The 26,039-nt window shown below is 50.9% G+C and overlaps 1 protein-coding gene across 5 annotated transcripts in view; it reads right to left on the bottom strand.

The window, feature by feature from the left end:
- The window catches only part of ZMAT4 (zinc finger matrin-type 4), a 761,540-nt gene that overhangs the window by 113,920 nt on the left and 621,581 nt on the right, over positions 1-26,039 (bottom strand). For all 5 annotated transcript variants that reach the window (XM_068255194.1, XM_068255195.1, XM_068255191.1 and 2 more), the window contains exon 6: positions 6,788-6,884. In XM_068255194.1, the coding sequence (XP_068111295.1) occupies positions 6,788-6,884 (97 nt within the window). The remainder of the gene's footprint in view (positions 1-6,787; positions 6,885-26,039) is intronic.

Below are 26,039 nucleotides of genomic sequence, written 5' to 3'. Positions count from 1 at the left end.
CATGAGGCCCCCAACATGACCAACTCAGCAATCATGAGGCCCCCAACAAGACAAATTTAGCAATCCTGAGGCCCCCAACAAGACAAATTCAGCAATCATGAGGCCCCTAACAAGACAAATTCAGCAATCATGAGGCCCCTAACAAGACAAATTCAGCGATCTTGAGGCCCCCAACAAATCATGAGGCCCCCAACAAGACAAATTCAGCAGTCATGAGGCACATAAATAGACATCATTCCACATAAATAGGCAGAATGCCCCCTTAATATGGTAGACACCTCTCACCTGGCAGCAGTTCCCCACAATACACTCAATCTGACAGCAGTGCTTCCCCAAAAATAGGTAGCCCCAGGTCTATAGGTGTCCCCAGAATAGGTGGCCAGCAGTATAGATGTCCCCAGAACAGGTAGCCAGGGGTAGAGATGTCCACAGAACAGGTAGCCAGGGGTATATGTGCCCAGTATATGTAGGCAGGGGTATGTGTCCCCAGTATATGTAGCCAGAGGTATATGTGCCCAGTATATGTAGCCAGGGGTATATGTACCCAGTATATATAGTCAGGGGTATATGTGCCCAGTATATATAGCCAGGGGTATATGTGCCCAGTATATGTAGCCAGGGGTATAATATGTGCCCAGTATATATAGTCAGGGGTATATGTGCCCAGTATATGTAGCCAGGGGTATATGTGCCCAGTATATGTAGCCAGGGGTATATGTGCCCAGTATATGTAGCCAGGGGTATATGTGCCCAGTTTATGTAGCCAGGGGTATGTGTACCCAGTATATGTAGTTAGGGGTATATGTGCCCAGTATATGTAGGCAGGGGTATATGTGCCCAGAGTAGGTAGCCAGGGGTATATGTGCCCAGAGTAGGTAGCCAGGAGTATATGCCCAGTATATGTAATTAGGGGTATATGTGCCCAATATATGTAGTCAGCGGTATATGTGCCCAGAGTAGGTAGCCAGGGGTATATGCCCAGTATATGTAGTTAGGGGTATATGTGCCCAATATATGTAGGCAGGGGTATATGTGCCCAGAGTAGGTAGCCAGGGGTATATGTGCCCAGAGTAGGTAGCCAGGAGTATATGCCCAGTATATGTAGTTAGGGGTATATGTGCCCAGTATATGTAGGGCGGGGTATCTGTGCCCAGAGTAGGTAGCCAGGGGTATATGTGCCCAGAGTAGGTAGCCAGGAGTATATGCCCAGTATATGTAGTTAGGGGTATATGTGCCCAATATATGTAGTCAGGGGTATATGTGCCCAGAGTAGGTAGCCAGGGGTATATGCCCAGTATATGTAGTTAGGGGTATATGTGCCCAATATATGTAGGAAGGGGTATATGTGCCCAGAGTAGGTAGCCAGGTGTATGTGCCCAGAGTAGGTAGCCAGGGGTATATGCCCAGTATATGTAGTTAGGGGTATATGTGCCCAATATATGTAGGCAGGGGTATATGTGCCCAGAGTAGGTAGCCAGGGGTATATGTGCCCAGAGTAGGTAGCCAGGGGTATATGCCCAGTATATGTAGTTAGAGGTATATGTGCCCAATATATGTAGGCAGGGGTATATGTGCCCAGAGTAGGTAGCCAGGGGTATATGTGCCCAGAGTAGGTAGCCAGGGGTATATGCCCAGTATATGTAGTTAGGGGTATATGTGCCCAATATATGTAGGCAGGGGTATATGTGCCCAGAGTAGGTAGCCAGGGGTATATGTGCCCAGAGTAGGTAGCCAGGGGTATATGCCCAGTATATGTAGTTAGAGGTATATGTGCCCAATATATGTAGGCAGGGGTATATGTGCCCAGAGTAGGTAGCCAGGGGTATATGTGCCCAGAGTAGGTAGCCAGGGGTATATGCCCAGTATATGTAGTTAGCGGTATATGTGCCCAATATATGTAGGCAGGGGTATATGTGCCCAGAGTAGGTAGCCAGGGGTATATGTGCCCAGAGTAGGTAGCCAGGGGTATATGTGCCCAGAGTAGGTAGCCAGGGGTATATGCCCAGTATATGTAGTTAGGGTTATATGTGCCCAATATATGTAGGCAGGGGTATATGTGCCCAGAGTAGGTAGCCAGGTCAGGTGTCCCCCTCCCCAGCAGGAGGGGAGCAGCGCAGAGAAGAGTAAGAGCTGCTCTCTCTCCCTCCCTCGCTCTCCCCTCCAATGTCCGGGTGGCTGGCAGCGGCGGGCGGAACTTACCTCCGTCTCGTCGCAGCGCCGGATGGATCTGCCACTACTCTGGTCCAGACCAGAGCAGCGGCTGCGCACCCGAACTTCCGGCCGGAGCTGGAGCGAGACGGAGGTGAGTTCCGCCCGCCGCTGCCAGCCACCCGGACACAGTAATGGAGGGGACAGCGAGGGAGGGAGAGCACCTAAGGTGAGGGAAGGAGGGGGGAGATGGCCCCCCTTCCCCACCGTCCGCACAGCTCTCCCTCTTCTCTGTGCTGCTCCCCTCACCCCACGCAAAAAAAAAATAATTTAAAAAAAAACCCCGAAGCTCAGCTGGGCGCCCTTGGGGACCAGGCGCCCCGGGGCACTTGTCCTACCCCGACCCCCCCTAGCTCCGCGCCTGTCCTCCAGCATCACTACAGTACACAGCACTTGGGGAGGGGTAGAGAGGCTGGGGGCGGGGCTCTGCAGACTCCTCCAGCATCACTACAGTACACAGCACGTGGGGAGGGGTGGAGAGGCTGGAGGCGGGGCTCTGCAGACTCCTCCAGCATCACTACAGTATACAGCACTTGGGGAGGGGTGGAGAGGCTGGAGGCGGGGCTCTGCAGACTCCTCCAGCATCACTACAGTACACAGCACTTGGGGAGGGGTGGAGAGGCTGGGGGCGGGGCTCTGCAGACTCCTCCAGCAATCACTACAGTACACAGCACTTGGGGAGGGGTAGAGAGGCTGGGGGCGGGGCTCTGCAGACTCCTCCAGCATCACTACAGTACACAGCACTTGGGGAGGAGAGGCTGGGGCGGGGCTCTGCAGACTGCTCCAGCATCTCTACAAAACACAGCACTTGGGGAGGGGTAGAGAGGTTGGGGGAGCTGAGCACTGTACAGAAGAGCCTGATGCACACTGAATAGGGAATGTCTAGAAATATTTTTTTATGCTTCCTTATCAGTGGCTGAGCAGAGGCAGTCATTAGAACAATTGTGCAGAGAGCAGAAAGTTTTTTCTCTCTGTGCCCTTAGCTGTCAGTCTTGCAGGACAGGAAAAAGAAACTTCTTCCCCCCACAGTGCCCTTGCGGCTTCTGGGCCTCCCTCCGGCTGCATCCCTTGCAGGGTCTTTTGTTACGCCCCTAATACCGCTACTAAATGCATTTTCTAACACCTGCATGTTTTCCTGCACAAGATAGATGGAGGATGCTATAATTCCTGATGTTTCCACATACAGATCTTAAATACTTTCTTCCTGACATCAATCACCGCAGAGCAGGTCGTGGACGGATTTGTGTTATTGACAGAGCAATCAGTCATAGGAATTCAAATGTAATCTCGCTGCCCAGGAGGGATCGCAGCTGCCGCTGAGCACCCCGTATAGAGGATGATGCATGGAGTCTGTATATTGCATTACAGAAGAAGGTGCATAGATTCACTCATTGGTATACGCTCTGCGCTATCGCGTGGAGGCGCTGCACAGGCATACATGCAAAATAGGCACTGCCAAAATCTGGGGAAATAGCTGCTAGTAGAATATTGGTAAAATGACCCTGGGCGATGCGTGCACACGGCTGTACCCTGGGCGATGCGTGTGTGCGGCTGTACCCTGGGCGGTGTGTGCGCACGGCTGTAGGCCAGGCAGTATGTGCGCACGGCTGTACCCTGGGCGATGTGTGTGGCTGTAGGCTTGGCAGTGTGTGCGCCTGGCTGTACCCTGGGCGATGTGTGCGGCTGTAGGCTTGGCAGTGTGTGCGGCTGTAGGCTTGGCAGTGTGTGCGCCTGGCTGTACCCTGGGCGGTGTGTGCGGCTGTAGGCTTGGCAGTGTGTGCGGCTGTAGGCTTGGCAGTGTGTGCGGCTGTAGGCTTGGCAGTGTGTGCGCCTGGCTGTACCCTGGGCAGTGTGTGCGCCTGGCTGTACCCTGGGCGGTGTGTGCGCCTGGCTGTACCCTGGGCGGTGTGTGCGCCTGGCTGTACCCTGGGCGGTGTGTGCGCCTGGCTGTACCCTGGGCGGTGTGTGCGCCTGGCTGTACCCTGGGCGGTGTGTGCGCCTGGCTGTACCCTGGGCGGTGTGTGCGGCTGTAGGCTTGGCAGTGTGTGCGCCTGGCTGTACCCTGGGCGGTGTGTGCGCCTGGCTGTACCCTGGGCGGTGTGTGCGCACGGCTGTACCCTGGGCGGTGTGTGCGGCTGGCTGTACCCTGGGCGGTGTGTGCGCACGGCTGTACCCTGGGCAGTGTGTGCGCACGGCTGTACCCTGGGCGGTGTGTGCGCCTGGCTGTACCCTGGGCGGTGTGTGCGCCTGGCTGTACCCTGGGCGGTGTGTGCGCCTGGCTGTACCCTGGGCGGTGTGTGCGCATGGCTGTACCCTGGGCGGTGTGTGCGCCTGGCTGTACCCTGGGCGGTGTGTGCGCATGGCTGTACCCTGGGCGGTGTGTGCGCATGGCTGTACCCTGGGCGGTGTGTGCGCCTGGCTGTACCCTGGGCGGTGTGTGCGCCTGGCTGTACCGCGGGCGATGTGTGCGCACGGCTGTACCCTAGGGCGGTGTGTGCGCGTGGCTGTACCGTGGGCGGTGTGTGCGCACGGCTGTACCCTAGGGCACTGTGTGCGCGTGGCTGTACCGTGGGCGGTGTGTGCGCACGGCTGTACCCTGGGCGGTGTGTGCGCACGGCTGTACCCTGGGCGGTGTGTGCGCCTGGCTGTACCCTGGGCGGTGTGTGCGCCTGGCTGTACCCTGGGCGGTGTGTGCGCCTGGCTGTACCCTGGGCGGTGTGTGCGCCTGGCTGTACCCTGGGCGGTGTGTGCGCATGGCTGTACCCTGGGCGGTGTGTGCGCATGGCTGTACCCTGGGCGGTGTGTGCGCATGGCTGTACCCTGGGCGGTGTGTGCGCCTGGCTGTACCCTGGGCGGTGTGTGCGCATGGCTGTACCCTGGGCGGTGTGTGCGCATGGCTGTACCCTGGGCGGTGTGTGCGCCTGGCTGTACCCTGGGCGGTGTGTGCGCCTGGCTGTACCCTGGGCGGTGTGTGCGCCTGGCTGTACCCTGGGCGGTGTGTGCGCATGGCTGTACCCTGGGCGGTGTGTGCGCATGGCTGTACCCTGGGCGGTGTGTGCGCCTGGCTGTACCCTGGGCGGTGTGTGCGCATGGCTGTACCCTGGGCGGTGTGTGCGCATGGCTGTACCCTGGGCGGTGTGTGCGCATGGCTGTACCCTGGGCGGTGTGTGCGCCTGGCTGTACCCTGGGCGGTGTGTGCGCCTGGCTGTACCCTGGGCGGTGTGTGCGCATGGCTGTACCCTGGGCGGTGTGTGCGCCTGGCTGTACCCTGGGCGGTGTGTGCGCATGGCTGTACCCTGGGCGGTGTGTGCGCATGGCTGTACCCTGGGCGGTGTGTGCGCCTGGCTGTACCCTGGGCGGTGTGTGCGCCTGGCTGTACCCTGGGCGGTGTGTGCGCATGGCTGTACCCTGGGCGGTGTGTGCGCATGGCTGTACCCTGGGCGGTGTGTGCGCATGGCTGTACCCTGGGCGGTGTGTGCGCATGGCTGTACCCTGGGCGGTGTGTGCGCATGGCTGTACCCTGGGCGGTGTGTGCGCATGGCTGTACCCTGGGCGGTGTGTGCGCATGGCTGTACCCTGGGCGGTGTGTGCGCATGGCTGTACCCTGGGCGGTGTGTGCGCATGGCTGTACCCTGGGCGGTGTGTGCGCATGGCTGTACCCTGGGCGGTGTGTGCGCATGGCTGTACCCTGGGCGGTGTGTGCGCATGGCTGTACCCTGGGCGGTGTGTGCGCCTGGCTGTACCCTGGGCGGTGTGTGCGCATGGCTGTACCCTGGGCGGTGTGTGCGCCTGGCTGTACCCTGGGCGGTGTGTGCGCCTGGCTGTACCCTGGGCGGTGTGTGCGCCTGGCTGTACCCTGGGCGGTGTGTGCGCCTGGCTGTACCCTGGGCGGTGTGTGCGCCTGGCTGTACCCTGGGCGGTGTGTGCGCCTGGCTGTACCCTGGGCGGTGTGTGCGCCTGGCTGTACCCTGGGCGGTGTGTGCGCCTGGCTGTACCCTGGGCGGTGTGTGCGCATGGCTGTACCCTGGGCGGTGTGTGCGCCTGGCTGTACCCTGGGCGGTGTGTGCGCCTGGCTGTACCCTGGGCGGTGTGTGCGCCTGGCTGTACCCTGGGCAGTGTGTGCGCCTGGCTGTACCCTGGGCGGTGTGTGCGCATGGCTGTACCCTGGGCGGTGTGTGCGCCTGGCTGTACCCTAGGGCGGTGTCTGCGGCTGTAGGCTTGGCAGTGTGTGCGCCTGGCTGTACCCTGGGCGGTGTGTGCGCCTGGCTGTACCCTGGGCGGTGTGTATGCATGGCTGTACCCTGGGCGGTGTGTGCGCATGGCTGTACCCTGGGCGGTGTGTGCGCATGGCTGTACCCTGGGCGGTGTGTGCGCCTGGCTGTACCCTAGGGCGGTGTCTGCGGCTGTAAACATTATACAGGGACCAGCATCGCTGGCTGGGAGTAATAGAAATATCTACCATGTTGTCAGTGGTACAGGGGACACTGTGATCTGATAGCACATCACACCAGATGTAACATAGTTCCATTAAATATGCTACAGACACATCATCCATTCATGTGTGCGCTTCGGCTCTTACTTGTTCTGATGCCGCGCTCCCTTCAGATGGGCGTGGTACTGCTCCACAGAATTTAACACCATGTTGCAAATGTTGCAGGAGTAGCTGCTCCGTAATGCTGCAAAGACACAAAGAGAAGGTTAACGTATAAAGGCTGATCCAAAGTAATGTAAATGCAACATCCAGTCAGTCAGCGTTTTGTGGGTGGCGGTTTGTTATTAATGGAAAACTATTGCAAAAAATGTGAAATGCATACATATAAAATGTTCAATTCATCCAGGAGTAACAGCAACAGGTAACCATCACGGACCCACAGACAATAGTTTTGCAGTCTAGGCTTCATTAAGCATTAATGTGGTACTACAGTTCAAATTTCCTCTCTGCTGCACTATATATATAATTTTTTATTTTTGAAGGACTGGATAGGGTTAATAGGTTTACTTTCATCTTCTCCTGAGAACTTTATCACATGCTGCTGCACAGATATTGGCATCAATTCACCAGAGAGGATTTACTAAGAGAAAAAAGGTAGGTAGTTTATCTCATGAGGTATTTTAACACTCTGGAGTCAATTCACCAGTGTGAGAGGACAGAGAGAAAAATGTTCGATAGCAGGGGATAATGGAGAGATATGCATGAGGAAAGTGTGAGAAAGCAGAGAGTTAGGTAATCGGTATTAATGATTTACATGGGATACTTTTCCTCTCTGTAAGCTTGAAAGTGAAGCATTGTGGGTAGGAGGCGGAGTTTTACCACTACGTGACCAGAGTATTCCCGCCTTTTACTGCCGGATCATATCATAAATCATATCACGAGTGAGTCTGAACTTCTTCACCACCTCTGTCTCAGTAAAATTATCAAGAACTGTTCGCTCATGAAAAATACGAGGGGCGATTAAACAGACCCTCCTCCTGCGCCTTCGTCTCCTCATAATAGAAGCAAGCTCTAAGGCCTAGTGCACACCAGAGCGGTTCGGCTGCGGTTTGCGATCCGCTTGCGGGTGCGGATCTGCTAGGGTAATGTATTTCAATGGGCTGGTGCACACCAGAGCGGGAGGCGTTTTGCAGAAACGCATACTCCCGGGCTGCTGCAGATTTTGGATTGCAGATGCGTTTCTGCCTCAGTGTTAAGTATAGGAAAAACGCAAACCGCTCTGAAAAACGGCACTTCAGAGTGGTTTGCCAGGAGTTTTTGTTACAGTAGCTGTTCAGTAACAGCTTTACTGTAACAATACATGAAATCTACTACACCAAAAACACTTCACAAAACCGCAAAATGCTAGCTGAAACGCTACAGAAAAATAAGAAAAAGCATTTCAAAATCTGCTAGCATTTTTCGGATCTGCTAGCGGTTTTGGGTGTGCACCAGGCCTGAGGCCTGGTGCACACCCAAAACCGCTAGCAGATCCGCAAAATGCTAGCAGATTTTGAAACGCTTTTTCTTCTTTTTCTGTAGCGTTTCAGCTAGCATTTTGCGGTTTTGTGTAGCGGTTTTGGTGTAGTAGATTTCATGTATTGTTACAGTAAAGCTGTTACTGAACAGCTACTGTAACAAAAAACGCCTGCAAAACCGCTCTGAAGTGCCGTTTTCCTATACTTAACATTGAGGCAGAAACGCATCCGCAATCCAAAATCTGCAGCAGCCCGGGAGTATGCGTTTCTGCAAAACGCCTCCCGCTCTGGTGTGCACCAGCCCATTGAAATACATTACCCTAGCAGATCCGCACCCGCAAGCGGATCGCAAACCGCAGCAGAACCGCTCTGGTGTGCACTAGGCCTAACAGAGTAAGCTCAAAAGGCTCCATCTTCCACAGCAGCAGCTGCTGTGTGAAAACCACGATATCTCCAGGTTCATTCAGGGGATAAAGAGATGAAAAAATAACGAATGGCCACACCCCCTTTCTTCCCTGGTGAATTGTGATTTGGAGAAAAACTAACTACTAACTATCACTTATTTACCTCATACTTATCTCACATTTATCTCTTGCATTTCTCTCTGTCGATATTTTCCCCTATACTTCTGGAGAATTGCTATTTGGAGATATCACAGGAGGTAAATTACCTCCCAAGAGATAAATAGGTTGGTAACCTCTGGTGAATTGACGCCATTGTGTTATCTCTGACTGCAGGAGATAAGGCTCATTCATTGTAGAAAACTTCTGTGTGCGTTTTTCCGATCGATTTCCATAAAAGTGAGTGGAAATCGATCGGAAAAGCAAATGAAATTCAGATCAGACATGTTGAAAAAAATCAATCTGGCAGGTAAATCTACCAGAAAAATGTATCGTGTGCACCCAGCGTATGAGAAAGCTGTATAATTATGCTATTGTGCAAGATGGCTGCTTCCTGTACTAGCTGAATGTATCTGCATTGTCACATAACATCATAATCAGGTTAAAGAGAAACTCCGACCAAGAATTGAACTTTATCCCAATCAGTAGCAGATTCCCCCTTTTACAGTAATCTTAGTAATCTTTTCCTTTTCACAAAAAGACCATAAGGGGGCGCTGTATGACTGATATTGTGGTGAAACCCCACCCACAAGAAGCTCTGAGGACCGTGGTACTCCTGGCAGTTTCCTGTCTGTGAACCTTGCTGCATTGTGGGAAATCACTGTTTACAGCTGTTTCCAACTGCCAAACAGCAAGCAGCAGCTACATCACCTGCCAACAGTAAAAATGTCACCATGTAATAAATGTCAGAATATAAATCAGGGATTTAAAAGATTTTACAATGGGCAAACACTGACTAAATCATTTATACACAATTATTGTAAAAATGAAGCACTTTTTTATTACATTATTTTCACTGGAGTTCCTCTTTAAGGGCCTGAGCCGACTAACGCAGTTGTATGCAGTTGTGTCCGCTTTTCAGCATCTGTCACACTGATGTGTTTCTGAAAAGCGGACACAACTGCGCACAACTGCGTCAGTGGGCTCAGGCCCTAAATAACAATATGTGCATTTGCAATGTGCATTTTCGAAAACGCTAAACGCTAAAATGCACCTAATGTAGGTCAATGGTGACGCAGAGGTATAGCATTTTATTGCGTTTGTATGCATTTTTAATTTTTTTATTTTTTTATAAACAAGTTTGAATATATATTTTCGCTTCCTGTTGATTGGCATAAAACACAAATAAAAAAACGCATACAAAACGCAATTGTGATTTATATGTGCGAATCGCATACGCATTAAAAAAAGAAGAAAAATGCATGCGCGAAATGCAAACACATGCAAAACGCACAAACCCATATGCAGCAAGACTCAACCTTTCACGCAGGGCCTAGTGTGTTCCCAGCCAGTGGGATACAGAGGCTGCAATATGGATTTCTTTTTAAGTAATGCAGATTGCCTGGTTGTCCAGCTGATCCTCTGCATATACTATCTGGGCCATATCAGATCATAGTAAAGGTTGCTAAGTACTTTGTTAATCAAGGGGTGTGTCGCTCACATTACCTTCAGCATCTACAGCAATATTTTTCTCTAAAACGACTGCAAGAATAACAGTTTGCCCATGATTGCTAATTTACTAACCCAGTGCTCTCCCCAGGCCCTTTTAGCCGGGTGCTGCACCCGGCTAGTTTTGGTGAGCACCCGGCTGTCATCGGCTCAGCTCCACCTCTGCTGTAAGCAGAGTTGCACACAGAAGCACCGGCCCTGCATTCCCTCCTCTCACCCCACCCAGCTACTTTTTCATGCCACCCGGATGGAAAAAAAATTCTGGGGAGAACACTGTAACCTATCGGTCGCCCCCACTATGTTCAAATATGACCACATTTAGGACTGCAGTCTTTTACACAATTTTTGATTAACTCAGACCAGGATCTGAAAGGCGGCTTGTGAAATCCCTACAGATGGTGCTTGGAGTCAACGAGAGGCTAATAACTTGTAGTCCATGCAAATGTTCTGTAGCTTGGAAGTGGACCAATCAACTGGAGCGGCTGCTGTATTTGGTTGTTTTCCAAACTGCCTACATTTACATTAAATTAGCATAAAATCTGCATCTATTCAGAATTCTTAGCATCCCCATTGGCTATCTCAATCCCAGCCGGTTCAAGGAACAATTGGGCCCTAGGGCAAGATTAGCCTGGGGGCCCCCCAACAGACACCCCCCGACCAAAAAGCGTCATTAGAGGCCCTTTGTTGCAGCCAAATTTCCCTCCTGGGCCCCTGAGCTGGCTGCTGACCCTCCCCCAATCACTTCCCAACTTAACAGACTCTGCAGAGTCCCTGGGGAGCAACAGTTAAGATGGGGGAGGGACACCTTGGGGGCCCCTACAGGCTCTGGGGCAATTGCCTATTTTTTCCTATGGTAGCTCCGGCCCTGGCCATAGGCAATACAAAATAATGAATCTGATAATCTGTTCAAATTGATCATAAAATCAAATGCAAAAATTCCGTCCATCGACAATCTTTGAATCCTTTATTTTTCTGTCAGGGATCAGTCCGCACAACAGAGAAACTTTAGTGAAAAGAGGAAAAAATATAAATCAATACATGGCAAAGTGAGAAGTAAAAAAAATAGGAGAGATCAAGAAATGATTGATAGTCGCCATATAATTTGTTCAATGCACAATCAGACTGCAGGTCATCAACTTTACTGCTGGCAGACAAGCAAAAAAGACAGCGCCAACTGCCATTATCTATAACCACACGCCTTAAGGGGCCCATACACCTAACGATTTTCCCGCCGATATACAGCCGTTTCGATCACAGTGATCGAAACGGCTGTGAAATCGCCGCGCACACCGCTGACAGAACGATCGATTTCCGTCCGAAATTGATCGCTCCCGTCGATCCGTCCGTGCGGAAGATTTTTTTCGGTCGCCGGCGGGTCGGGAGTGCGTTGTTAGCGGCGTTCGAATGCCCGACGACCGACGCAATGTAGCGGGTATACATTACCTGTTCAGGCCGGCGCGAGTCCCCTGGTCGTCTTCTCCGCTTCGGGCTCCAGACCGTTTCTTCTCCGCTTTGGGCTCAAGAGCTACACAGAACTTCCTACCCCGTGGCAGGAAATTTAAACAGTAGAGCACCCTCTACTGTTTAAACTTCCCCTGGACAGGAAGTTCAGAAGCCGGAGCGGAGAAGAAGACAGCGGGGACTCGTGCCGGCTGGAACAGGAAATGTATGGGGGGGGGGGGGGGTACAGCAGCGGCAGCTCCACAGATTGTGATCGGTTTCAGGCTGAAATCGGTTCACAATCTGTTTGCAGTAAAGGCAGCCATACGATCCCTCTCTGATCAGATTCGATCAGAGGGGGATCTATCTGTTGGTCGAATCTGATGGCAAATCGACCAGTGTATGGCCACCTTAAACAATGCAATAGGCTAAAAGGTTCTTCTTTTATAGATATACATACTGTATGCACAGAGAGAGATGTTGCTTGCTTGGCAGTTGGAAACAGACATTATTTCCCACAATGCAACAAGGTTCACAGACAGGAAACTGTCAGGACCTAGGTGCTGACATCACACGGTGGGAGGGTTCTCACCATAATATCAGCCATACAGACCCCTCTGATGATCTATTACAGAAAAGAAATAGATTTCTCTTGGGAAAGGGGGTATCAGCTACTGATTGGGATGACGTTCAATCCAGTTCCTCTAAATGGAAAATAGTCAATCAACCAACTTTTGATTTGGGTCAAATGTGCGATCAATCACAATCTTAAATTCTGGTCACTCTGACAGAATCGTTAAAGCGAACAATGGAAAGATCACATTGCATATGGCTATTTATAGTAACCGAGCTCCCTGCGGTGAACCTTTGTGCCGGTACTGAGCCTTTGTGCCTCAGCACACACCACAACCGCAAGCTTTTATTTATCTGCATCTATAAGTAAAGCAGGACCCTGAAAGCGGGATTGTCATCCACAAAATCAAATTCCATTTACCCACTGCTCAGTTGTTTATTATGCAGTCTACATCCTGACCCTGCCTTGCAAGCACTCCAATATATTCATAAATGTGTCTGCTGTAATGAATCTTATGTCAGTCTGCCTGGCTCTATTCTGGTACACTGCTGGGGAGAGGGAAGCTTGTTATCTCTGTTCCCACATTCCTGCTCCTCACTGATTGGATGTGGGCAGTTCAGTGTGGCATGAAGCTAAAGCTACGTACAACAACGATCGTTCGTTGTCAACGACGAACAAACTTTTAATTGACGAAAGAACAACCTAAGTAAAGTTAGCTGTTAAAGGTGTGTAACGATCTGATTGTTAGAACGAACGTTACATCACGTAAAGCAACTATTGCACTTGCGCCAAAAAAATTAAAAGTTCCATGGAGAAATAGCGAAATGCGCATGTCAAGCCTAGTACGAACGACCGTTTTCCAACGATGTACTACTTTTGCAAACGATCGTCATTGGAAAAAAATCCGCCAAGCTAGATCGTTTTTAACGATCTAGCTCGTCCTTCGTTAGACTTAATGGTCGTTGGCTGCTTTTTTTTAAACGATCGTCATTTGAAATGATCGGGGAACGATCGTTTCAAACAACTATAGTCGCATGTGTGTACGCACCTTGAGAAGTGAAATACACGTCACCTCTCTACAGAAGGTGCTGAAATATGATATATGCTGTGCTCACATGTATTTACAAAGCAAGCTAGATATGATAGTGCATTTCTTGGAGAGAAAAAAAAAGAGTAAGGGAAGAAATGACATCAGGACTGGCTTCAGTCAGAGGCAGTAAAGATGGAAAATGCCCCAAAAAAGTGGACAGTGCAATACATATGTAAGCAGAGCAAGTATTTATCTGCTTACATGTGTTTTTTTTCCTGGGATAGTATGGCTGTCCCTGCTGCTTGAACCACTGGCCAGTAAAGCAGGCAGGATACACAGAGCTGTATTTTGCTGTGCAGAGTTGAGGTAGCGGCGCGGTTTTCTATACGGCAGAACGTAGGAACAATGGAGAGATATAAATATGAGCCATCAGGCTGTGCACAGAGATTGATTACACATCTCGGGCGTCTTCCCGCTATTTCTCAGGGCTGTCATCTTGTCCTGATATAATAAGTGACACGAAGCCAGCGCTCGCATCGCACAGCGGTATAAATCACGCCTCACGCCACACGTCACGGGCATTACTTCTCCTGTCAGTCTCAGGCTGCCTATTACGCCCAGAGTCACTGAGCTATTATAACCGCTACACATATTGCAACTCTAAGCAACTCTATTGCTGATGACAGCGGCATGCAATGCGAGGGGAGGGGCCTGTATTGTTTGCTTTCATTCATTGTATATTCAGCTGGGAAAGTGATGTGCAGTATTGACCCAGACAGAGAATTATATCAGCTGCAGTGTGCCATGTGACCTTACAGCAGCCAATCAGCTCTCAAAAGCTTCAAGGACACATGAAGTGATAGGGATATGGAGGCTACCATATTTATTTCCTTTTAAATAATGCACATTGCCTGGCTGTCCTTTTGGTCCTCTGCCTCTAATACTTTTAGCCACAGCCCCTGAACAAGCATGCAAATCAGGTCAGACACTTCAGTCATTAGCTGCATGCTTGTTTCAGGTGTGTGATTCAGACACTACTGCAGCCAGAGAGATCAGCAGGAAAGCCAGGCAACTGGTATTGTTTAACAGGAAATAAATATGACAGCCTCCATATCTCTCTCACGTCAGTTGTCCTTTCACTTTTTAACTGACTGGTTGCTATGGGTTACTGTACTTGCTGGTCATGCAGTTGAAAACATACATACTGTACAGTTACAAAGTAACTTGGGTTGAAAAAAATCTATCAAGTTCAACCAGAGAACCAAGTACAACACCAGCCTGCTCCCTCACATATCCCTGCGGATCCAGAGGAAGGTACAACACCAGCCTGCACCCTCACATATCCCTGCTGATCCAGAGGAAGGTACAGCACCAGCCTGCACCCTCACATATTCCTGCTGATCCAGAGGAAGGCACAACACCAGGCTGCACCCTCACATATCCCTGCTGATCCAGAGGAAGGCACAACACCAGCCTGCACCCTCACATATCCCTGCTGATCCAGAGGAAGGCACAACACCATCCTGCTCCCTCACATATCCCTGCTGATCCAGAGGAAGGCACAACACCAGCCTGCTCTCTCACATATCCCTGCTGATCCAGAGGAAGGCACAACACCAGCCTGCACCCTCACATATCCCTGCTGATCCAGAGGAAGGCACAACACCAGCCTACATCCTCACATATCCCTGCTGATCCAGAGGAAGGCACAACACCAGCCTGCTCCCTCACATATCCCTGCTGATCCAGAGGAAGGCACAACACCAGCCTGCTCCCTCACATATCCCTGCTGATCCAGAGGAAGGCACAACACCAGCCTACATCCTCACATATCCCTGCTGATCCAGAGGAAGGCACAACACCAGCCTGCTCCCTCACATATCCCTGCTGATCCAGAGGAAGGCACAACACCAGCCTGCTCCCTCACATATCCCTGCTGATCCAGAGGAAGGCACAACACCAGCCTGCTCCCTCACATATCCCTGCTGATCCAGAGGAAGGCACAACACCATCCTGCTCCCTCACATATCCCTGCTGATCCAGAGGAAGGTACAACACCAGCCTGCTCCCTCACATATCCCTGCTGATCCAGAGGAAGGTACAACACCAGCCTGCTCCCTCTCATATCCCTGCTGATCCAGAGGAAGTCACAACACCAGCCTGCTCCCTCTCATATCCCTGCTGATCCAGAGGAAGGCACAACACCAGCCTGCTCCCTCTCATATCCCTGCTGATCCAGAGAAGGGTACAACACCAGCCTGCACCCTCACATATCCCTGCTGATCCAGAGGAAGGCACAACACCAGCCTGTACCCTCACATATCCCTGCTGATCCAGAGGAAGGCACAACACCAGCCTACATCCTCACATATCCCTGCTGATCCAGAGGAAGGCACAACACCAGCCTGCTCCCTCACATATCCCTGCTGATCCAGAGGAAGGCACAACACCAGCCTGCTCCCTCACATATCCCTGCTGATCCAGAGGAAGGCACAACACCAGCCTACATCCTCACATATCCCTGCTGATCCAGAGGAAGGCACAACACCAGCCTGCTCCCTCACATATCCCTGCTGATCCAGAGGAAGGCACAACACCAGCCTGCTCCCTCACATATCCCTGCTGATCCAGAGGAAGGCACAACACCAGCCTGCTCCCTCACATATCCCTGCTGATCCAGAGGAAGGCACAACACCATCCTGCTCCCTCACATATCCCTGCTGATCCAGAGGAAGGTACAACACCAGCCTGCTCCCTCACATATCCCTGCTGATCCAGAGGAAGGTACAACACCAGCCTGCTCCCTCTCATATCCCTGCTGATCCAGAGGAAGTCACAACACCAGCCTGCTCCCTCTCATATCCCTGCTGATCCAGAGGAAGGCACAACACCAGCCTGCTCCCTCTCATATCCCTGCTGATCCAGAGAAGGGTACAACACCAGCCTGCACCCTCACATATCCCTGCTGATCCAGAGGAAGGCACAACACCAGCCTGTACCCTCACATATCCCTGCTGATCCAGAGGAAGGCACAACACCAGCCTGCTCCCTCACATATCCCTGCTGATCCAGAGGAAGGCACAACACCAGCCTGCTCCCTCACATATCCCTGCTGATCCAGAGGAAGGCACAACACCAGCCTGTACCCTCACATATCCCTGCTGATCCAGAGGAAGGCACAACACCAGCCTGCTCTCTCACATATCCCTGCTGATCCAGAGGAAGGCACAACACCAGCCTGTACCCTCACATATCCCTGCTGATCCAGAGGAAGGCACAACACCAGCCTGCTCTCTCACATATCCCTGCTGATCCAGAGGAAGGCACAACACCAGCCTGTACCCTCACATATCCCTGCTGATCCAGAGGAAGGCACAACACCAGCCTGCTCCCTCACATATCCCTGCTGATCCAGAGGAAGGCACAACACCAGCCTGCTCTCTCACATATCCCTGCTGATCCAGAGGAAGGCACAACACCAGCCTGTACCCTCACATATCCCTGCTGATCCAGAGGAAGGCACAACACCATCCTGCTCCCTCACATATCCCTGCTGATCCAGAGGAAGGCACAACACCAGCCTGCTCCCTCTCATATCCCTGCTGATCCAGAGGAAGGTACAACACCAGCCTGCTCCCTCACATATCCCTGCTGATCCAAAGGAAGGCACAACACCAGCCTGCTCCCTCACATATCCCTGCTGATCCAGAGGAAGGCACAACACCAGCCTGCACCCTCACATATCCCTGCTGATCCAGAGGAAGGCACAACACCAGCCTGCACCCTCACATATGCCTGCTGATCCAGAGGAAGGCACAACCCCAGCCTGCACCCTCACATATCCCTGCTGATCCATAGGAAGGCACACCAGCCTGCTCCCTCACATATACCTGCTGATCCAGAGGAAGACACAACACCAGCCTGCTCCCTCACATATCCCTGCTGATCCAGAGGAAGTCTCAACCCCAGCCTGCTCCCTCACATATCCCTGCTGATCAAGAGTAAGGCACAACACCAGCCTGCTCCCTCACATATCCCTGTTGATCCAGAGGAAGGCACAACACCAGCCTGCACCCTCACATATCCCTGCTGATCCATAGGAAGGCACAACACCAGCCTGCACCCTCACATATCCCTGCTGATCCAGAGGAAGGCACAACACCAGCCTGCTCCCTCACATATCCCTGCTGATCCAGAGTAAGGCACAACACCAGCCTGCACCCTCACATATCCCTGCTGATCCAGAGGAGAGCACAACACCAGCCCGCTCCCTCACATATCCCTGCTGATCCAGAGGAAGGCACAACACCAGCCTGCTCCCTCACATATCCCTGCTGATCCAGAGGAAGGCACAACACCAGCCTGTTCCCTCACATATCCCTGCTGATCCAGAGGAAGGCACAACACCAGCCTGCTCCCTCACATATCCCTGCTGATCCAGAGGAAGGCACAACACCAGCCTGCTCCCTCACATATCCCTGCTGATCCAGAGGAAGGCACAACACCAGCCTGCTCCCTCACATATCCCTGCTGATCCAGAGTAAGGCACAACACCAGCCTGCTCCCTCACATATCGCTGCTGATCCAGAGGAAGGTGAAAAACCCTTACAAGGCATGGTCCAATTAGCCCCAAAAGGGAAAAAAATCCTTCCCGACTCCAGATGGCAATCAGATAAAATCCATGGATCAACATCATTGGGCATTACCTAGTAATTAAATATTTCAAGAGCTCACGGTGTAGAATGAACAAGAAAATAATCAATCATAAAAGTCTCTGTGCAAACCCATTGAAAGACAGTTCTTTAGTCCCTTGAAACATCCATAAGCAGTTTCAAAAACAACTCCCAATCCTATTGAAGGCTTTTGCTGATCTAATACTTCATCACAAAGGGGTAGACCACCACAAGCACCCTTTGTGTGCCACTCACCGCATCCACTGACCTCACAGGTCAGTATGAGCCTTGGGACCGTTCCCGGGTCGTCCCCCACCTCTTAGAGCACATCAACAGTATAGGCTTTCTCCCAAGGAGAACTCTTCCTTATTATGCCACCTCAAAAAAAACTCCACATAGTATAATACCGCTTAAAAAATATTTATTAAAACATCCAATTGCACTCAAATGTTCCACAGTAAAAAAGGCGCTCAGAGTTTTTGGACGGGCTCCCCACGTAATGATGGCCAAGGTCGGCAGGCTCCAGTACTGTTGGGTTCACGTCCAACACCGTCGCGGGCTCGGTATGCTGGGGATTCCCTTCCGTAGTCCGCCTCGCCGCCTCCACGCCACTCAGTGTACGCGCTAGTCCCGCTTCTGCATCAGGCTCCGCCCTATCGATTTCGTCACTCAGTGACTTATCAGGGGCATGCCCCTGGTGGCAGAGCCCTTCAAAAATCTCATAGTGAATCTCATTGTTCACTGCTAGTCGCGCACCCGTCATCAGCTGTTACCGCAAGCAGTTGTGGGGGCCGGGTGGTCCGGATGGAGCCTCTTGTTAAACTGTCAGAAAGTAGCTTTAAGCTCCCTGGAAATGTTCATTAGAGCGTTTGGCGATTTCGCTCGAGTAATTTGCCGATTAACGCTCGGAATGGATGGAGCTGCGCGGAGGAGACGGATGATGATTGGCTTACCAAAAACTAGCTCCAAATTGTTATTATTAGTTCTTAACACGTGAAATTACAAAGCATTCTGGTTATTGTTAGCGGCTGAACATGATGAGCTGATGTCGCGCATTCTTCATAATGACGGAGAGACGTACCGCGACCGGCGAGCGCATTCATCAGGGCTGCCGTAATTAAAATTAACAAGCACCGAATGCCTCGCTCTGGTTAATAAATGCGCCCGATATTCCCTAAAGCATGCCGGCTTGTGTTTAGCCATTTCACAGCGCTAATGTAGATTAGAAATGTAACCGCCATCAGCTATTCCCACTTGCGGGTTTCAGCGTTTCTCATGTCTCAGTGTCTGCGAATGCATTCTAGTCAGGGACGCATCTTGCCTTCGTTACGTCCGTTTCTGTCACCGTGGCTTCATCCGCAAACACACGCAATCTATTGTAACCCGTTACAAATACTACTGCATTTTCGCTGCCATAACAGACCTGGAAACCCTCCTAGAGGTTTCAGGTTTTACATTTGTCTCAAGGTGGCGCACAGAAGTTGTGTCAGTAGGACTGTGTCACAAGCAAATACAGTAAACCCCCATTATCCGACTACAACGGGGATCGGCTGATGCCGGATAAGTATAGTTTCTAGTTGCTTGAGTCTCAATGTTAAAGAGACACTGAAGTGAAAACAAAATTATGATATAATGGTTTGTATGTGTAATACAGCTAAGAAAAAACATTAGCAGCAGAGATATGAGTCTAATATTGTTTCCAGTACAGGAAGAGTTAAGAAACTCCAGCTGTTATCTATGCAAAAGAGCCATTGAGCTCCACGACTTTCAAAGTCACAGAGAGATCTGTCTCTTGAAGCTTGTTATCTCAACTGTCTGGCACTGTATTTTCTTTTTCTCTGCAGGAGGACAGTTCAAAAGTTCACTTGACTGCTCTGTAAAATCATTTAGAATGCTGAGTAGTGTGTGAACTGCAAATATTAGAGAATTAGAGAAAGCAATCTTATAAAAAACACTTTATAACTGAAAATAAAAATGAGAATATTTTCTATGCTACTAATGTTCTAGTAATTATCTGTACTACACAACCAATTATTTATTTTTTATTTATTGTATTTATAAAGCGCCAGCACATTACGCAGCGCTTCAGTGTCTCTTTACAAATAGGCCTAGGTAAAAAACGGTACTGTACTCCTCAACTGTACATTTACCATAAAATCTGTATTACTGTTGAAATACTGTACTGGTTAATTAAGACACGGGACAGACTTAATGTAACAGAGGTTTATTGCTGTATAAAGAGGTGTAAAAGTAGATATGTGCATCCTGCAAGGCCAGGATTTTTTTTCCAATTGCTTAATGATTCAGATTAACAGGGTTCTGGATATTGGGGGTTTTAATGTATACCTAGTCACTCTATATACCAATATTGTCTGATTTGTGATGGACTTTGAAAGGTTTGCATGGCTATCACAAATGACGTTGGCTGTATTTACTGCAAAGCTATAAAGAGGCAAATACTGGATGAATGTTTGAAAAGCAGTCAGGGACAGAATCTCTCTGGTGTGGTCATTGTTCAGGGACAGTAGCTCTCTGGTGTGGTCATTGGTCAGGGACAGTAGCTCTCTGGTGTGGTCATTGGTCAGGGACAGGATCTCTCTGGTGTGGTCATTGGTCAGGGACAGGATCTCTCTGGTGTGGTCATTGGTCAGGGACAGGATCTCTCTGGTGTGGTCATTGGTCAGGAACAGGATCTCTCTGGTGTGGTCATTGGTCAGGGACAGTAGCTCTCTGGTGTGGTCATTGGTGAGGGACAGTATCTTTCCGGTGTGGTCATTGGTCAGGGACAGTATCTCTCTGGGGTGGTCATTGGTCAGGGACAAGTATCTCTGTGTGGTCATTGGTCAGGGACAGTAGCTCTCTGGTGTGGTCATTGGTCAGGGACAGTATCTCTCTGGGGTGGTCATTGGTCAGGGTCAATAGCTCTCTGGTGTGGTCATTGGTCAGGGACAGGATCTCTCTGGTGTGGTCATTGGTCAGGGGACAGTATCTCTCTGGGGTGGTCATTGGTCAGGGACAGGATCTCTCTGGTGTGGTCATTGGTCAGGGACAGGATCTCTCTGGTGTGGTCATTGGTCAGGGACAGTATCTCTCTGGGGTGGTCATTGGTCAGGGACAGTATCTTTCTGGTGTGGTGATTGGTCAGGGACAGTATCTCTTTGGTGTGGTCATTGGCCAAGGACAGTATCTCTCTGGGGTGGTCATTGGTCAGGGACAGGATCTCTCTGGTGTGGTCATTGGTCAGGGACAGTATCTCTCTGGTGTGGTCATTGGTCAGGGACAGTAGCTCTCCGGTGTGGTCATTGGTCAGGGACAGGATCTCTCTGGGGTGGTCATTGGTCAGGGACAGGATCTCTCTGGGGTGGTCATTGGTCAGGGACAGGATCTCTCTGGGGTGGTCATTGGTCAGGGTCAGTATCTCTCTGGGGTGGTCCTTGGTCAGGGACAGGATCCCTCTGGTGTGGTCATTGGTCAGGGACAGGATCTCTCTGGTGTGGTCATTGGTCAGGGACAGGATCTCTCTGGGGTGGTCATTGGTCAGGGACAGGATCTCTCTGGTGTGGTCATTGGTCAGGGACAGTAGCTCTTTGGTGTGGTCATTGGTCAGGGACAGTAGCTCTTTGGTGTGGTCATTGGTCAGGGACAGTAGCTCTCTGGGGTGGTCATTGATCAGGGACAGGATCTCTCTGGTGTGGTCATTGGTCAGGGTCAATAGCTCTCTGGTGTGGTCATTGGTCAGGGTCAATAGCTCTCTGGTGTGGTCATTGGTCAGGGACAGTAGCTCTCTGGTGTGGTCACTGGTCAGGGACAGTAGCTCTCTGGTGTGGTCACTGGTCAGGGACAGTAGCTCTCTGGTGTGGTCATTGGCCAGGGGCAGTAGCTCTCTGGTGTGGTCATTGGCCAGGGACAGTAGCTCTCTGGTGTGGTCATTGGTCAGGGACAGTATCTCTCTGGTGTGGTCATTGGTCAAGGACAGTAGCTCTCTTGTGCGGTCATTGGTCAGGGACAGTAGCTCTCTGGTGTGGTCATTGGTCAGGGACAGTAGCTGTCAGATGTGGTCATTGGTCTGGGACAGGATATCTCTGGTGTGGTCATTGTTCAGGGACAGGATATCTCTGGTGTGGTCATTGTTCAGGGACAGTATCTCTCTGGTGTGGTCATTGGTCAGGGACAGTATCTCTCTGGTGTGGTCATTGGTCAGGGACAGGATCTCTCTGGGTTGGTCATTGGTCAATAGCTCTCTGGTGTGGTCATTGTTCAGGGACAGTAGCTCTCTGATGTGGTCAGTGGTCAGGGACAGTATCTCTCTGGTGTGGTCATTGTTCAGGGACAGTAGCTCTCTGGTGTGGTCATTGGTCAGGGACAGTATCTCTCTGGTGTGGTCATTGGTCAGGGACAGTATCTCTCTGGTGTGGTCATTGGTCAGGGACAGTATCTCTCTGGTGTGGTCATTGGTCAGGGACAGGATCTCTCTGGTGTGGTCATTGGTCAGGGACAGGATCTCTCTGGTGTGGTCATTGGTCAGGGACAGGATCTCTCTGGTGTGGTCATTGGTCAGGGACAGTATCTCTCTGATGTGGTCATTGATCAGGGACAGGATCTCTCTGGTGTGGTCATTGGTGAGGGACAGGATCTCTCTGGTGTGGTCATTGGTCAGGGATAGGATCTCTCTGGTGTGGTCATTGGTCAGGGTCAATAGCTCTCTGGTGTGGTCATTGTTCAGGGACAGTAGCTCTCTGGTGTGGTCATTGGTCAGGGACAGTAGCTCTCTGGTGTGGTCACTGGTCAGGGACAGTAGCTCTCTGGTGTGGTCACTGGTCAGGGACAGTAGCTCTCTGGTGTGGTCATTGGTCAGGATCTCTCTGGTGTGGTCATTGGTCAGGGACAGGATCTCTCTTGTGTGGTCATTGGTCAGGGACAGTATCTCTCTGGTGTGGTCACTGGTCAGGGACAGTAGCTCTCTGGTGTGGTCATTGGTCAGGGACAGTATATCTCTGGGGTGGTCCTTGGTCAGGGACAGGATCTCTCTGGGGTGGTCACTGGTCAGGGATAGTAGCTCTCTGGTGTGGTCACTGGTCAGGGACAGTATCTCTCTGGTGTGGTCACTGGTCAGGGACAGTAGCTCTCTGGTGTGGTCATTGGCCAGGGACAGTAGCTCTCTGGTGTGGTCATTGGCCAGGGACAGTAGCTCTCTGGTGTGGTCATTGGTCAGGGACAGTATCTCTCTGGTGTGGTCATTGGTCAAGGACAGTAGCTCTCTTGTGCGGTCATTGGTCAGGGACAGTAGCTCTCTGGTGTGGTCATTGGTCAGGGACAGTAGCTGTCAGATGTGGTCATTGGTCTGGGACAGGATATCTCTGGTGTGGTCATTGTTCAGGGACAGGATATCTCTGGTGTGGTCATTGGTCAGGGACAGTATCTCTCTGGTGTGGTCATTGGTCAGGGACAGGATCTCTCTGGTGTGGTCATTGGTCAGGGTCAATAGTTCTCTGGTGTGGTCATTGTTCAGGGACAGTAGCTCTCTGATGTGGTCAGTGGTCAGGGACAGTATCTCTCTGGTGTGGTCACTGGTCAGGGACAGTAGCTCTCTGGTGTGGTCATTGGTCAGGGACAGTATATCTCTGGGGTGCTCCTTGGTCAGGGACAGGATCTCTCTGGGGTGGTCACTGGTCAGGGATAGTAGCTCTCTGGTGTGGTCACTGGTCAGGGACAGTATCTCTCTGGTGTGGTCATTGGCCAGGGACAGTAGCTCTCTGGTGTGGTCATTGGCCAGGGACAGTAGCTCTCTGGTGTGGTCATTGGCCAGGGACAGTAGCTCTCTGGTGTGGTCATTGGTCAGGGACAGTATCTCTCTGGTGTGGTCATTGGTCAAGGACAGTAGCTCTCTTGTGCGGTCATTGGTCAGGGACAGTAGCTCTCTGGTGTGGTCATTGGTCAAGGACAGTAGCTCTCTTGTGCGGTCATTGGTCAGGGACAGTAGCTCTCTGGTGTGGTCATTGGTCAGGGACAGTAGCTGTCAGATGTGGTCATTGGTCTGGGACAGGATATCTCTGGTGTGGTCATTGTTCAGGGACAGGATATCTCTGGTGTGGTCATTGGTCAGGGACAGTATCTCTCTGGTGTGGTCATTGGTCAGGGACAGGATCTCTCTGGGTTGGTCATTGGTCAGGGTCAATAGCTCTCTGGTGTGGTCATTGTTCAGGGACAGTAGCTCTCTGATGTGGTCAGTGGTCAGGGACAGTATCTCTCTGGTGTGGTCATTGGTCAGGGACAGTATCTCTCTGGTGTGGTGATTGTTCAGGGACAGTATCTCTCTGGTGTGGTCATTGGTCAGGGACAGTATCTCTCTGGTGTGGTCATTGGTCAGGGACAGTATCTCTCTGGTGTGGTCATTGGTCAGGGACAGGATCTCTCTGGTGTGGTCATTGGTCAGGCACAGTATCTATTGCTCCATCCACAGCCATGGATAGAAGAAACCGATGGTAAGCTATGACAAGAAGCCGAACTTGCGTTCTGCGGTCTACCACGGCAATGGATGGAAGAACATGATGAGTAGGCGGTGGTGAGCTATAAAAAGAGCGTGACTCACGTGCAGCGGCCTCCTGCTGCCATGGATGAAACAACATGACAGAAAACCAACGGTAAGCTATGAAGAGAGCAAGAGTCACATTCTCCGGCCTACCACGGCCATGGATAGAACGACATGACAAGAAGCCGACGGTAAACTATGAAAAGAGCAGGCGTCGCATTCCCTGGCCTACTGCGGCTGTAGATGGAATAACATGACAAGAAACCAACGGTGAGCTATGAAAAGTGCGGGAGTCACATTCTGTGGCTTACCACAGCAAATGGATGGAACAACATGACAAGAAAGCGATGGTAAGCTATTAAAAGGGCGGAACTCACATTCCGTAGCCTACCACGGCTATGGATGGAAAAACATGACTAGAAGACAACGGTAAGCTATGATAAAGAGCGGGAGTCAAGTTTGTTACTTTACTCTCCTCCACACCTTCCTTTCGGTTCTTTCTGTTGCCTCCTACCTTCCTCTTCTTAGAAGGCAACACTTTCCTGCTATTTTTCTTCCTTATAGTATGGTTCTTCTCTCCTTTTCTAACATGTTGTATATAAAATATATAATTATGGTTAGGCAAACATGATGAGATTCTATGCCCCACATCCAAGAGCATGGTGATGAAGCCTATCAATATGGTTGGACTTTCATAAGCTGTGGCTAGACTCCGATTAAAAAAAAAAAAAAAATAGAGCAGGAGTCACATTTCGTGGCCTACCGTGGCCATAGATGGGACATGACAAAAAGCCCACGGTAAGCTATGAAAAGAGCCGGACTCACATTCCTCAGCCTATCGCGGCCATGGACGGAACAACATGACAAGAAGCTAATGGTGAGCTATAAAAAGAGCGGGAATCGCATCCCATAGCTTACCGTGACCACGGACAGAACAACATGACAAGAAGCCAATGGTAAGCTATGAAAAGAGCGGGAATCGCATCCCAAAGCCTACTGTGACCATGGACGGAACAACATGACAAAAAGCTCAATGATAAGCTATGAAAAGAGTGGTACTCACATTCCTTGGCCTACCGCGGTCATGAATGGAAATTACTTCCACAGAGCAGGTGCGCTCAGTCACCATTTTGTGCCAGAACACATCACGTCACACTGAAACTCAGCCATCTAATGTAAGCCCTACACAGGGGACCTTTCCACCGCACCTCTGCATCTGCTTCACAAGTGGGATATAATTGCCGACGATCAGCCCGGAACCTTTATCCTCGGCAAGAAAAATGGATCCATTTTATAGACTCTCTCCTTAGTAGGTCTCACGCTCATTATATTTTTATGAAAGCAGTCATTGCAGCTAAATGCCAAAGCACCGCGTCTGACATTTTGTGATTTCATCTAAAATTAAAGTCTTGTCAGGAAGCCAAAGTCTAGAACTGTAATTTAGCGGCATTAATGTGCCGACCGGTAAAAAGGCCTCTTCATCAGCCGAATGTTTACAGACGTCAGAAGCCTGAACGACAACCTCCTTCCCTCTGCCAGGAAACTGAAAATGGGTCATAGATGGGTG

Source organism: Hyperolius riggenbachi, chromosome 10 (assembly GCF_040937935.1).
Source record: "Hyperolius riggenbachi isolate aHypRig1 chromosome 10, aHypRig1.pri, whole genome shotgun sequence".
NCBI classification, from domain to species: Eukaryota; Metazoa; Chordata; class Amphibia; order Anura; family Hyperoliidae; genus Hyperolius; species Hyperolius riggenbachi.
The sequence above is the reverse complement of the archived record's forward strand: the minus strand, read 5'-3'. Positions and strand labels throughout refer to the sequence as shown.